The sequence below is a fragment of the Paramisgurnus dabryanus genome, chromosome 22 (genome assembly GCF_030506205.2).
Source record: "Paramisgurnus dabryanus chromosome 22, PD_genome_1.1, whole genome shotgun sequence".
NCBI classification, from domain to species: Eukaryota; Metazoa; Chordata; class Actinopteri; order Cypriniformes; family Cobitidae; genus Paramisgurnus; species Paramisgurnus dabryanus.
The window spans coordinates 10,316,917-10,332,176 of record NC_133358.1 but is presented as its reverse complement, the minus strand read 5'-3'; the positions used below and the strand labels follow the sequence as shown (position 1 = coordinate 10,332,176).

Sequence of the window (15,260 nt, the reverse complement as noted above, 5' to 3'; positions counted from 1 at the left end):
ATATCAAATTCAACCAATGGTGAGGCTTAACAAAAAAGACAGGGTGACGTGAGATTTGGCACCCACAAAGTTACTGAAAAACCCATTTCAACAAATGTATAAAATAAAACTTTTGTTCTTTTATTGTTTGATTGACATTGAGACAATATTTAGGAAAGTACAACTCTCAGAAAACGTACAAATAAATATCATGTTAGATCATATTTAATTAATATTTGAAGCTTTTGGATTGCTAGACGAAAATCTTAAATTCCACCAATATCAATTTTTTTTAACTTATTTTGCCTGTAGCTTAAAAAGAAGCAGTAAACATTCGGACTCATTTACACAGCACAAGTCACATTTTATGAATCATGTCATGGAAACTTAAATCATGGTCATAGGTGTTACAGTACTGTGTGATACAGTAAGATATGTTTGTTCTAATATGTCTTTAATGTACTGTATTTCTCCTGTAGAAGTAACACACGGTCAGCATATTTTATTGCTGCTATTTTGCAGATTGTTAGGCCTGCCAATTGTAAACTGCCTTTGATTATGTAATTATGAATGACTAATATGTTTTCACATTCTTTTGGTAGTAAAACCCTAAAAATAGCAAACCTCAAGTGGAAAGATGTTAAAATAGATTATCTCACTGTTTCAAATCAACTGTGAAAGACACGTGGACAAAAATGATGTCCGCTAATTCTCATCATATGATGTGTTAGAGAGAACAAAGTATCAGCAGGTTGATGGGATCTTTAAGCATGCACTCTTCATATTACATGTGGTGGGGATTAACAAAGTGTGTGTGTGTGTGTGCGCGCACGTGCGGGTGTATGAGAGACATAAAGGGGTAACTTCTGCATATTTGGTCCAAAATAAAATGGTTCAAATTCCATGAGTGTTCAATTACACGCTCTGGGGGTCTGAACATATGATGTGTTTCATGTTTCACGTTATTAGCTACTGATGTGGATCAAAGCATTGGAGTTTTGTTTTTACTAAAGAGTTAGAGGAGATAACAGATTTGTTTTAATGCATGGTGCCATACCATTTATTGTTACTTCAAAAAATTTATCATGTGTAATATTCATGCTATAATCCAGTGATGGGAGAGTAAATGTTTTCAAAATAGTGTACTGTACATTTTTCCAGAAACAAGTAACATTTTCCAGCAGCTGGGTAAGATCTACTTCTCCTCACATGTACTCAGCACTGAAAAGTCTGATTTGTTTAGTAAATTATTTACAGATTTAAAGTCACAATGAAATTTAAATTGAAAACAAATTCGTTTGGAATATTATGGTATTTTTTAGAATTCACTTAATTACTGTGAGCTCAATAATTATTATTATTTTTTAATTCATGTTTTAATTATTAAAAAATACAAATAAAAAAAACAAGCGGAAACATCAAAGTACCATGATTCAAAAGCAGACTCCTTTGTATTTCTCAATTCACTCTTGTGGTACTTGAATGGTTCTTGTGGTGAGGCATGAAGCCAAACACCCAAATAAAATGAAATTTTTTTAAAAACTTTTTCCCCGCCACTGATGAGCTATCTCGTCAATTAAGAAAAAACGCTTCCATGCCAATGACAAGTTTTTACGGCAATCCATATTTCTGCTATTTTGCACTAGGTGGCGCTCTTACACAACTTGAAGCATCCACTGATCCAAAAGCAGTTAATACTCTGTGGGTGGGTTGCACCAATAAGGATTAGGCCTAAATCTGGTTTAAATCAAAGCTTATTTAATAATTCTGTTGCACCAAACTTTAAACCTGTTTAAAAATAATCAGGGTTACATTTAAACTGTCATTTTGATAAAGGTTTAAATTTTACAGTAAACCTAGAATATCTTTAATCCTGTTGCTCCATCACTTTAAACTCTGTTTTAAATCTCAGTGAGGGATTAACTTTAAACTTGCATATGAGGAGGTTTAAATATCAAAATATTAAATGTCTGGCTAAATCATTAGAAACACATACCGCGAGTGTGGTGGCACTATTCAAAGATGCGTTTTTATAACGTCTCAAGTCTCGACTTTTGGTGGCTCAAAAAGATTATTGACAGCACCGGTGACAGCTACCGATCACACGCGCTCCAGACAGACGAAGGACAGTGAATGAACGGACACACGGTGGAGCTTCATGACAAATGCGTCAACACATCTTGTTCATTATATCACAATATTTCTTGATCTGTTAATTGTTTTAAAAGATTGTCAAATGTTTTTATTTGAATCAGACCTTTAGATTAGCCTACCGGTGTATGTAGGTGATTTATAATAAAAAAATTACATTACCTTTGCTTAAAGATAAACTGTTTATTTCCTTTTTGAATGACAACATCAACATTGTTGCTGTTTAATTACACCGGAAATTCACCATGGCAGACAAAATAAATCGCAGATGAAGGTTTTAATACAGTTAAAAGTTTTAATCTAAAATTTGTTAATCCGTGTTTAAATTTAAGTGGTGCAACAAAACTTGAATTAAAATTAAACTGAGATCAACAAACCCTAGATTAGCTCTAAACTCTGCTTAATTTAATCCTTGTTGGTGCAAACCACCCTGTCTATGTTTATCGTAACCTCGGTTCCCTGAGAAACGGGAACGAGACATTGCTTCAGTAGCTGACGCTATGGGACCTCCCCATAGCGTCAGCTACTGACGCAATGTCGAGAGACCGTTCTCGAAAGGGAACTGATAAAATGTAAAAATAGCAATCAGTTGTGTTAAAATGCAATATAATGTGACAGATCAAAGAGTAGAAGTGAAACATATTTCAGGTGCCAACACTTAAACGCAAACACGTGATGAAGTCACATATATGCTAATAGGCGTGTGACGTCATCACCGCCACAAGTCTCTCAAAATCCTATGGGAAACACTGAAAAGTCCTTTACAAAAATGCAATTATCTCAGATTTTATTGAGCATTTTTGAAGAAACCTACCCATATTTGAGAGGTGACAAAAAAGAGAACAAATGAAGGTAGAATGAAACTTTCTTGTTTGAAAGCAGATTCATTGATCATTCATAGAAAGTCCGTTTCATTTGATATATTGTATATTTACATATTTAAAAAAGAAAATTTTCTGGAAAGCATATTATTATTATTGAAAATAATAAAAAAATTGGCGCTGGCAACTTAAAAAAAAAAAAAAGGCAAAGTTATTGCAAAGGGATTTGAAAAAAAAATCTTTAGCCTGTACTTTTTTAAAGGGTCCATGGCATGAATATCTGACTTTTTCCATGTTTAAGTGCTATGATTGGGTCCCCGGGGCTTCTATCAACCTAGAAAATGTGAAAAAGATCAACCCAGTAACTTAGTTTTGGTAAACCATTTAGGGATGTTAACCGATGACCGTTTGACCGATGGTTGACCGTATCAACGTTAACCGGTCAAAGTTGTCGGTTGTCGGTTAAAAAAAGGGATTTGTAAATTAGGCTATTATAGACAGTGGACTAAACCCTACTACAGTTAGTCATCTCTTTCTTTCCAAGATCTTTTTGTGTGAAGTGAACAAATCCCTCACACTCAGTTTTTCATAACTGGTCTGTGTGTACTTTATAAACCAATAAAAAAACATTTGGCGCGAGGTCACTGCGTTTGGTTTCGCATGCTCACAAGGTTTGCGAAAAGTAAATGCTACAGGCTATTTTTTGATAAATTCCTTTATTCGAATAGTAAATAAAATACAGCAATAAAATAATTAAAATGAAAGTCTCTCCTGGTTGTGTTCCAAATTATTAACATTTATGTCTTTTAGGCTAACAGTAAAGTGCAGAGTAAGTTTTGTTTCTGTAAATCCTCAGCCATGATTTTTATCACTTTATTAAGTTTTGCTTTGTAGAAAGCATTTCTTTAAAGTGAATTTCGTTTTGTATAAATTTTATCTTAATTTTAATAAATGTTTCATCAACCAAATGCATGTATTTAATAAATAAAAATCAAATATAGCAGAGTATATAATTACCGGTCCGTGCATGAAGGCGCCGGCACTGCGCGTTCACTTGCATTGCATTGTTAATTAGAACGCACCTCATCATAAATAAATAAAACTCAGCGTAGGCCTATATGCCTCATACATTAGCATTAAATATCTTTGCTGCATTTGTTCTAGAACAAACACAGTGCGAGACCTGCTTTGGCCGGTGCGTCTTTTACACATTCTGAAGGTGCTCGTTTAATCCATTGGTTTTATCGTGTTGCAGTCTATTAGGCAACATTCCGCATAAGATGGGTTTAGATTTGGAAATACATTACATCTATATTTCAGTGGTAACAGAAAAGGTGATGATGATCATCCTATGTCTTTATTATTACTACCCCAAACTAAAGCGCAGTCTCTTCTGAGCTGTCATTTTCTTAAATGAGCCGCGGCAATTTTCAAATGAGCTTCACAAACGCCTTTATTTTCAAGCTCAACGCGATCACCTAGTACCTAAACTATTTCGAAACTAAGCACGGCGCTGTTTGCGGGACTCATGTTTCGCGCTGTAGGGGATTTAAAAAGTATTGTGAGGTCTGTTTGTGTGTGTGAGCCGGAGGCAGAGCGCAGAGAGATGCGAGTTGCGAAATTGCAGGCGCGGCTCGAAATGGCTGTTATTTTAAATAGCATAGCATATTTTAAACTAATAGGCCTATCGGTTAACCGGTTTCAAACGGCTAATGAGGCTCGGTGGCTGGTCAAGAAAATGTTTCGTTTTCGCCATCCCTAAAACCATTCTCTACAAGCATGTGAAAAATAGATTGTTGAAATTTGGCTCTCCTTAAGATGTCATAAGGAGCTCTTATTCTAATAATACTGCCCCTTAATCTGCACTATCCAACCACAACACAGCCATTTAGTGCAGAGAGAGAGAGAGAGAAAATAATTCACAGCACAATTGAGTTTCAATTTCAACAAACTACCATAATTGTGATCAGTGTTTGCACTTCATTCGCTCATTTGCATTTTAAAGGACACACCCTGCACATTATTTGCACACACCTACAAAGTGGCAATTTTAACATGCTATAATAAATTATCTATATGGTATTTTCAGCTAAAACTTCACATGTGTGCTCGGGGGAAACCAAAGATTTATTTGACATCTTAAAAAAGTCTTGTGACATGGCCCCTTTAAAGTTCTGTAAGTATTGTTATGCGCTAAAAGGCGGAATACAAATATTTTATTCCATTATATTAATATACATTATATCACAGTTTTAGGTTATCTTTCAATGTTTTTAAATGTAACGTCCCACATTGTCCCACACAAACTTACGGCTTTTCCCTTATTTGGTTTGTTGGGTGATGATCACCCTTTTAATGCTGCAACCTTTATCAACATTTATTCGTTGAAAAACTCATAAGTCAGTTTCCCAGACAGGGTTTAGAATAATCTTGGACTAGGCCTAAGTTATATTAACTCTTTCACTGCCATTGACGAGATATCTCGTCAATTAAGAGAAAACGCTTCCCCGCCAATGACGAGATTTTCCGTCTTTCCGCAATACCGCTATTATCCACCAGGTGGCGCACTTCCGCAACTTATACAACCCGGAAGTAGCACCTCACGTGAAAGACAAAGAACTCCGTGTATGTTTTAAAGATCGCTCTGCATCTGATCTCTATCAAAAGTCCTTCGCAAAAATGGAATTATCTCAGCTTTTTGCTCAAAATTGGGTGTTTTTGAAGAAACCTACCCATGTTTGAGAGGTGATTACAAGAGAACTAATGAAGGTAGGATGAAACGTTTTTTTTTTGTTTGTTTGAAAGCAGAGGGTCTGTTCTTTCATCTGATATATTGTTTGTTTATATATTTAAAAAGGAACAATTTCTGTAAGGCATTAAACTTTTGTGAAAATCATGAAAAATGCTGGCGCTGGCTGGCAACTTTAAAAAAAAAATGCTGGCAGGAAAGAGTTAAGACATTTAGGTTGTTTTTACAAACAAACCTTTTAAAAAAACTATACCGGTGTGCATCTTTAGACAAAGAATATGTTTTTAAAATGAAGGCAGCTCAAACATGTATTTTATCTGGGACTAGGATAAGCCCTGTCTGGGAAACTGACACTTTTGAGCTAAATTCACTTATTATTATGTTATGTATCTCAATGTAGTTAGCTATTTTTTAGTATCTTGTAAGTTAACTACTACTTTAAAACATTCCTCATCCTGACGTGACTTTATACTAACCTGTGTATTGCTGAACACCTGCTGAATGTTGTTGATAGGCCCACAGGGGATGCCTGTCCCTTCGAAGCGTCTTAGCCATTCCCCGGTCGTCTCATCCATGAACCTGAGGCAGGACAGAAGCTTGAATAATGGTTCGGAAAGGGACAAAAAAAGAGGAGCAGGGACACGATAAAACAAAGTCATATGTGGCCACATCCTCTCCATGTCCCTTCAGGACAAAAGCCCTTATTGAAATTCATACATACCCAAAAACCACCAACACCCACTGAAACATTTTACTTATTATGTCCACTGTGATTAAAGTTCATCTAGGCTTCTTTTCAAGTAAAATTGTAAACATATCAAGTTTCTTATATTAACATACTCTTAACACACAATGTTTTGACCTTTGGCGGCTGATGCCAATTCACCCAGAATGGTTTATTTGATTTTTGTGCATGGCAAACCCATTTGATGGGAGAACGGATTGCGGCTTCCTAAGCAAATGTTTTACTATGTCTATAGTCATTAATTTGGCTTTTCATTTTGTAATGTGTATTTGTGAGTAAAATGAGAAAACCAATGAAATAAAACACAGCGTGACATTAGTAGGGTGTGCCATATCAGAATGGAGCCTTAATGTGACTACAAAGCATCTCCATGTATCCCTACAGTAATGGCTTTCATTTAGCTATGATTGCTGTAACTTTTATTAAATGCAAGTTTACTAGCATTAAAGTATCAGTTACTATTCCCAAATATTAACATACATTAGCTATATATAAGCAAGATTTTAGGAAAAACTCTACAAATACTCTAGCCATTTGTCTGGTTAACACTAAACAGAGCCACCTGTGACATCAGCCATAAATAAAAGTCATTTTAGATTATGGGTTATGAGGACAAACAATATGATCGAATAAACAGGTGAATAATGCAGAATAAGAGCAGGCACAGATTTTCGGTGTTTGACTCACCTCTCACATAAAATCTGCAGCAGCTCTTTGCGATGTTTAACTCTTAATGAGTTGCTTTTGTATTTCGGGCTGTCCGCCAGGCTGTTCAAGCTCAGGACCTTGGCAAACAGATGCATGATACATGACATAACTGTTAGGAAATGTGAGGTCTTTCCATCAGTCAAAACAAATGTAAAATATGGCCGTTTTTGAAATGTACAAATAAAGCTTGGCTAGATTTATTAACATGCGTTATGTTGTGCCTGCAATAAAAGTTCTCTGCTTACTTTGCACACTTTCATAAATTGTTGGTCATTAGCCGCTGCCACCATCAAGTATCCATCTTTGGTCCTGAAACCCTGCAAACACAGTGATTTAATATATAATAAATATACAGACTCCTCTCAAAGCTAAACTGTGTAAGTAATAAAGAAAACATACACCAACTGCTAGAAGAAACAGAGTGACTATTAAATATAACTGCACAATATTACAATATTACATCTAAATCTGCATCAGGGTTCTCCCATTTAAAAGGACAGTTCACCCCAAATTGAACCATCTATGCTTTTTAAACCTTCTTTGATCTCCAAAGCAAATTTAGAAATTAGAAGTTATATAAAGCCTATTTATATGTCCATGATCTCTACAGTATGTCACAGAAGTGAGTACACCCCTCACATTTCAGCAAATATTTTAGTATATCTTCTCAAGGGACAATACTATAGAAATGAAATTTGGATATATTTTAGGGTAGTCAACATGCTCCTTTTATAGCAGTATAGATTTGCGGTCCTCTGAAAATAACTTAATTGTAAAAATTGCTGGCAACAGAAGTCAGTACACCCTTAGTGAAAATAGATGTATATCCTTAAACCATGCAAAACCACATGTCCTATTCATCATCTTCATGCATAATTACATTGTAACCCCAACCCTAACCCTATTGTATTGATTTAATCATTATTATTCTATGGTCTGTTTGAATTCTTGATTCTGATTGGTTGGAAGGCCTGAAATATAATCGTTTAATGCACAGATACCAGTCAGTTTGATCCCTCAAACACTAGTAACTATCACACATTTTAAAATATAATTTTAAATGCACCTCCGCATCGGGTGCTTTTCACCTCTGCGTCGTGCATTTAATTATTTCCCCACCATTGACGAGTTAATTCATCAGTTAAGAGAAACACTTCCCTGCCAATGACGATGTTTTACGGCAATCCGTATTTCCAGGCATTTACACCAGACGCGGAAGAGGCGTCAAGCTCAAGAGATGGCGCGTTCCACGTGAAGTAAGCGTTGCCACGTTAAAAAATCTAAACTTGGGTACATTTTCTCGCAGCGTTAACCAATCAAGAGCTTGATCTAGAAGTGAAGTGATTAGGGGAGGTAGAAAAACAAAAAAACAACGGAGGATAATCATCATCGCTACACGAGACATCTTCGTACTTTTACAGGAATTGTTTGGAAGAAAGTGAGTGAGGAGGTCGAACAATCTGGTAAGCTTACTCAATTTGAGCTATGTAAGCTCCTCCCATGAAGCGAATTTACGCATGAATGTCTCAAATGACTAGAATTTCACACGTGAATAAAGGGAGTACTCAAAATGTTCAAGCGCCCAACTACGTGCGAATAGGGTGTTTTTGCCGCCTCTTCCACATCTGGTACGAACACACAATTACCCAACTTATAAGACCCGAAAGAATCCCCTAAGGGCAAACAGTTCAAACCCCGTGTATGTTTTGAAAGCAGTTCAGTTCTGTTCTTTCATTTGATATATTGTATGTTTATATATTTAAAAAAAATATATATATTGAAAATCATAAAAAATACTGGCGCTGGCTACTTAAAAAAAAAAAAACGTTGGTGGGGAAAGAGTTAAAATCCTTAAATGCACGCCAAGCTCATGGTTTCCCGCAGCACATTTTAGTTTGGGTGGCCCGCCTAAGCTGGGAAACCCTACCGCCTTAACTAGTTAATTGCCGTCAATTGCATCTCAGAGAATAGCCCGTACGCGCTTCACACCGCAAGCGGGCACGCATGCTACACGACCGAAATGAGAAAGACGTGGTCCGGACCATCACTGTCTGGAGGATAACTAGCCAGTCGATAAAACATCTCAGAGAATAGCACGGATGCGTTTCACACCGCGAGCGTGCACGTGCGCCACACAGTCAAAATGAGATGTGGTCTGTCATGGAGGATAGCCAGTTGATAAAACACGTATACGTGAGAACTGTAAGTGGACTTATGTTTTGGGTTTATTTAAGCCTGTTATTGTATTAGTCTATAGTTCTTGCTAATTTAAAGTAAGTTAGCTGGTGATTTTGTTGTTTGAACAACCTGCTAGCTAGGTTTCACGTGCCTGTTGGTTAGATTAAATTGTTGAGCGCTCTTGCTCACGTTATTCATGTGCATTATTTACATGCTACAGTATTACACTCATTTAAGATAATGTCATTAATAGTTACATAATTTTTAAAATTTTTGGGCTATCTATCATCGTTTGGCAGACGTTCTACAACATCTGCTTTAGTGTTTGTTTATTAACCCTTTAGTTTCACGTCATCACGCAGCTATTCCTGTTAGAGGTAAAAACATTTAATTCATTAATAATCTAGTATGTGTTCATTTTCTGTCAAAGTTTCTTCAAAATTAAGTTTTAAATAAAAATACTTGAATTTTCATCATGATGCATACATACTTTGATGACCACGTCCATCGGCCCCGCCCACCTGCCCAACCCTACCACCTTAACTCTTTCCCCGCCATTGACGAGATATCTCGTCAATTTAGAGAAAACGCTTCCCCGCCAATGACAATACTTTCCGTCTTTCCGCAATACCGCTATTATCCACCAGGTGGCGCCCTTCCGCAACTCTTTAAAACTGGAAGTATTGCCCTATGGCAAGCGGCTGCATGTCCGTGTCTGTTTTAAAGATCGCTCTGAATGAAAAGTCCGTCACAAAAATGGAATTATCTCTGCTTTTTGCTCAAAATGTGGTGTTTTTGCAGAAACCTACCCATATACAAAAGCTGATTGCAAAAGATCCACTGAAGGTAGGATGAAACAGTTTTTTTTGTTTGAAAGCAGATGGTCTGTAACACATTTTCTGTGGGAAACCCTGAAGCTGTTGATTATTCCTTACATAGTCAGTACTTAAAACTTAAATGTATAATTACACAGTAACAAAACTACATATAAAAAAGTGTAACCAATTTATTTATTATTTTACCATGTACAATACTCTATATTATGTATCATTTTTATGTACAGGTTAGTAATTACAGAAAGAGTGAGTAAATGATGGCAGAAAATTTGTGTCATGTGTGACAAATGATGCTACTCTACAGAAGTCTTCATCAAATATTGATGGTGTACTTTTTCCAATATAAGCGATTTAAAGGAAATCTTTCTAAAATAAAATCCAGGCCCACAATTAATCTGACCCACACATTTTTCAGGTTGATCCCTACTTTGAGGGATATATATAAGGCTTAACCATCTATTCCTCTGAAACCCACTTTAGGCAGAACGCCTGCTGGTAAAAGTCACATGAAAGTAGCCAAACCAAGACTGTTAGCATCACACAACTTTCACTGTGAATTCATTCTTGTTTAGGTTCAAACATCACAGAGGTAGATCAAAAACGAATCCACAACAAACACACATAATACGACAGGAAACGGTCACAGACCAAAAACCGAGAAGCACCTCTGGGACTATCTTCCAATGCCAGTAAAGCCAATCAAACTGCTCACTTTGTCAAACAAAATAATTCCCTACATCTTGAGAAAGAAAAATCCATGCAGACAGACCCGGAGTTCACCTAACGTGACAATCCCAGATGCGATCCATCAGCGTTCATTGGGCAATCTGCGTGAGTAAATCAAGACACTGCTAATTGTCTTTTGGCCACAACAGCACACCTCAGAACAAAGCATGTATTCATTGCTGTATTTTCTCTTAGCACAAGCTCTTTGGTCCATGTGTTTATTTTGGTGCCCCCCTGGCGGTACAATAGGGTTGAATGAGAAACAAAGTGCGCAGACCACAGTTAATGAGACAGTGTTTTGACAAAATGTAGCCCATCAGATTAAATGATTTGAAATGAATAAATCAAGCGCGGGCCAAGAGGTCACATGCCAAGGGACAGAGTCCAGGAAGCAGCGGGAAAGCGAACACACACAGCAAACACGTACACACACAAATACACTCAAGAGTGTAGGTTCAGTTTTGACCCGCCACCGGGATGTTTCCAAACTTGTGTAAAGAACCCTGGGGTTTGATCGCTCGACGGCACTTGTGTTTGCAAAGATCCCGATGCTGATGAACCTCACATAATAATTTTGTTGTGCATGGCTGCACGCAGGGCCCAGAATTAACTCTCGAAAACGCCAATTGCGACTTGGCCCTGGCGAACGAACTAAAATGGCTGTTGCACACAATGTCCAAAATTGACACTCACTAGGAGCCAATTTTGGGTAAACGACTTTTGCAAGCAAATAACTGGCCATTGGCCAGTAATAGGAACAGAAACATAAAATGTGGATTAAACTGAATGAAAGCATGAACTTCACCTTGCTTAGTAGAAAATATCTGACTGGATGACACCTAAAGGTGCAATGTAGGACTTTTAGAAGGATCTCTTGAAAGAAATGCAATATAATATACATTTCTACAGTAGCCCTAAAGGACAAACTGTTCTACAGAGTGCATTTCATCCCAGGGCTATAGACTGCTACCAAATGGTCGCATTTTGCCACCAAAATTTGAGAGTGTGCCACTAAATTTTATATCTAGTCGCACATGTGTGACCAGTAAATTTGACCTTTTTTGTGATGTGACACTGAATTTAAAACAGCACATTGTTCTTTCTGCATCTATCATCAAAGTATTTATTAGTAATAGAGTGTATTACTTAGTAGAAGTAGGTGAATATTTGGTTAGCATGTTGATTTACGGTGTGTGCCCCTAAATTTTCTCGTTGCGCCCCTAAAATTTTCAGTTGGGGGCCACTGTGCTCCTAGTGAGAAAAGTTAGTCTGGAGCCCTGCATCCCTACGTTGTCTCAAACGACGACATGGCAGCTTTGGCATGGCATGTTTGTCCCATGGTGGCTACTGTAGCTTCTCTATGTTTTTCGAAATTGAGGGGTGAGCTGTGGACTGAGCCATTGGTTGCATTTCGTAATCTCACGGCTAGATGCCGCTGAAAACCCGACACTGGACCTTTAAACGATCTGCAAATATTTTATGATAGTTTTTACAAACATCGAATTTGAAAAAGTTTGAAACGTTCAAAGGATAATGATGGCAAGTGAGTCATACTGATTTTGATCTGTTATATTCAGGGCTTTAAGTTGGAGGTGACTTTCATTAAAAAAGGCTCACAGTTTCCTGCATGACACGCTCATAATAAGCATGCATTATGTTACATTTACATTTATTTGACAGACACTTTTGTCCAAGTACTTTTAAGATGATGTGGACATTTTTCATCAGCGTGTGTGTTCGCTGGTGATCTTTTGTGCTGCTAATGCAATGCTCTACCAACTGAGCTACAGTAACACTAATGCATAACCACCTTGTTTTAAAGCTACATACAGAGATGTTTGATTTCCACTGAAGTTACATTACCAAACTTAATTATCAACTGATAACAAATGATACTACACCTGCTACTTATGGCAGATGTATACATATACACTCACCTAAAGGATTATTAGGAACACCATACTAATACTGTGTTTGACCCTCTTTCACCTTCAGAACTGCCTTAATTCTACATGGCATTGATTTAACAAGGTGTTGAAAGCATTCTTTAGAAATGTTGGTCCATATTGATAGGATATCATCTTGTTCCAAAACATCCCAAAGATGCCCTATTGGGTTGAGATCTGGTGACTGTGGGGGCCATTTTAGTACAGTGAACTCAATGTCATGTTCAAGAAACTAATATGAAATGATTCGAGCTTTGTGACATGGTGCATTATCCTGCTGGAAGTAGCCATCAGAAGATGGGTATATGGTGGTCATAAAGGGATGGACATGGTCAGAAACAATGCTCAGGAAGGCTGTGGCATTTAAACGTTACCCAATTGGCACTAAGGGGCCTAAAGTGTGCCAAAAAAACATCCCCCACACCATTACCCCACCAGCCTGCACAGTGGTAACAAGGCATGATGGATCCATGTTCTCATTCTGTTTATGCCAAATTCTGACTCTACCATCTGAATGTCTCAACAGAAATCGAGACTCATCAGACCAGGAAACATTTTTCCAGTCTTCAACCGTCCAATTTTGGTGAGCTTGTGCAAATTGTAGCTTCTTTTTTCTATTTGTAGTGAAGATGAGTGGTACCCGGTGGGATCTTCTGCTGTTGTAGCCCATCCGCCAATGGTTGTGCGTGTTGTGGCTTCACAAATGCTTTGCTGCATACCTCGGTTGTAACGAGTGGTTATTTCAGTCAAAGTTACTCTTCTATCAGCTTGAATCAGTCGGCCCATTCTCCTCTGACCTCTAGCATCAAAAAGGCATTTTCACCCACAGGACTGCCGCATTCTTGCACCTCTTTTCTGAGAATACAGGACCAGTTTAAGGTAAATTTGATAATTTACAGTATATATTTTGATGTTCAATTTCCACAATTCTGAATTGTTCTTTAATGGTTGTTGTAACTTTTGAGCATTTTAATTTTCAAAACATAGAGAAAAAAAACAATAAAAGCATTTACAAGAGTCTATAAGTACTCAGAGTCATTGAGTTCACACTAAAATACAGGGTTTAAAGTATTGTAGGAACACAGTGTTCACCTTGTTTGGGGAGAGTATTGTAGCTTATAAAGGCATGCAATTATCCAACATGTTATTTTAATGTAAATTTTTATTAATGTAATGTTAATACTATATTATTAGAAAAAAATCAATTATATATTTTTTTCATAATCTTGTACAGTAGGGGTGAGAAGGGCACAAACTAACGCAGGGTGAATTTTAACACAGCTTTTTTACATATTTATACACGGCCGAGCAATCTGTGCTTTTGTTCTTTTCTCTTACTGTCAGAAGATGATCTCCTGTAAATTTGTGAAAAGTTTTGATGTGTTTTCATTAAAATATTGAACAAAGATATTGAGTGTTTTGAGGCATTTAAGTAAATTTCTTCATCATATGTTTTTTTCGATTTCTGAGTTGGGTGTGTAAGTCACCAAATCCAACCTTATATTATTTTTATCACCGTCTTGTTACCGAAAACATAACACCATTTCGAAACATGTCAGCAACTCCTAGCTGGGATTGAAAACATTTATACACAGCGGGGTTAGTTGTCACACAGTCTTATAATGAAGCCTCCGGTATACATTTATTAAAATAAAACCAACGTAAATACTATTCATCAAAATGATAACTGGTAATACAATATCAGGCGAAATAACTCACAATTATCAGTTTTTGTCTTAATTGTGCAGCCCTTTTAAAAATAGCTATTTATATGCATTGATGCAAAATACAAGGATGGTTAGATGAAGGATCATGGATGGATGAATGTGTTGATATCTATCTATTATAGGCAGATATTTAAACAATATCTACCTTTAGTATATAGACAGAAATTTATTGAATTATTTCTGTTTAAACAAAATTTTCTAGCAGGTGTTGCAACAAACTCTTTGTTTACCACCTACTGGGTAAGTTGTAACGTTTGCCCTCCTATGACTTTCAGTGTAATTGTACCATAACGGTAGTTCCCACAAACAAAGTTGAAGTGTTTGTGGCAGAGATGTGCATTATTAAATTATTAATCTAACTTAAATATTTTTTGAATAATAAAGCCAAAGCCAAAAAGCGTTACTTGTGCCCCGCTCTCCCCTACTTCCAGAAAAATGTATTCTGTGTTAATATGGGGCACAGAACCAATTTGGTGCGACTTCTAAACGTTCCCAAATATATCCTCACATAAGAAATAACAATTAGCAGACCCTAATTGGGCCCAAATCTGAAAGTAACCTAATCAGTCAACATTCATTTTCAGTTTGGATTAAGTGCTGGCAAAGACCTGCAGAATTCGGGTGACCCTGGGGAAACAAAGACATGAAGAAAGTTCTCACGGAAAACAAAGCTCCCTATGGTTTATCCGCCACA

General features: G+C 36.9%; 1 protein-coding gene across 2 annotated transcripts in view; it reads right to left on the bottom strand.

Annotated features, from left to right (window-relative positions):
* sugct (succinyl-CoA:glutarate-CoA transferase) overlaps positions 1-15,260 on the bottom strand; it is a 154,727-nt gene that overhangs the window by 90,878 nt on the left and 48,589 nt on the right. For both annotated transcript variants that reach the window (XM_065294740.2, XM_065294742.2), the window contains exons 10-12: positions 7,399-7,470; positions 7,133-7,230; positions 6,177-6,279 (exon numbers count right to left, since the gene is read on the bottom strand). In XM_065294740.2, coding sequence (XP_065150812.2) covers positions 6,177-6,279; positions 7,133-7,230; positions 7,399-7,470 — 273 coding nt within the window. The remainder of the gene's footprint in view (positions 1-6,176; positions 6,280-7,132; positions 7,231-7,398; positions 7,471-15,260) is intronic.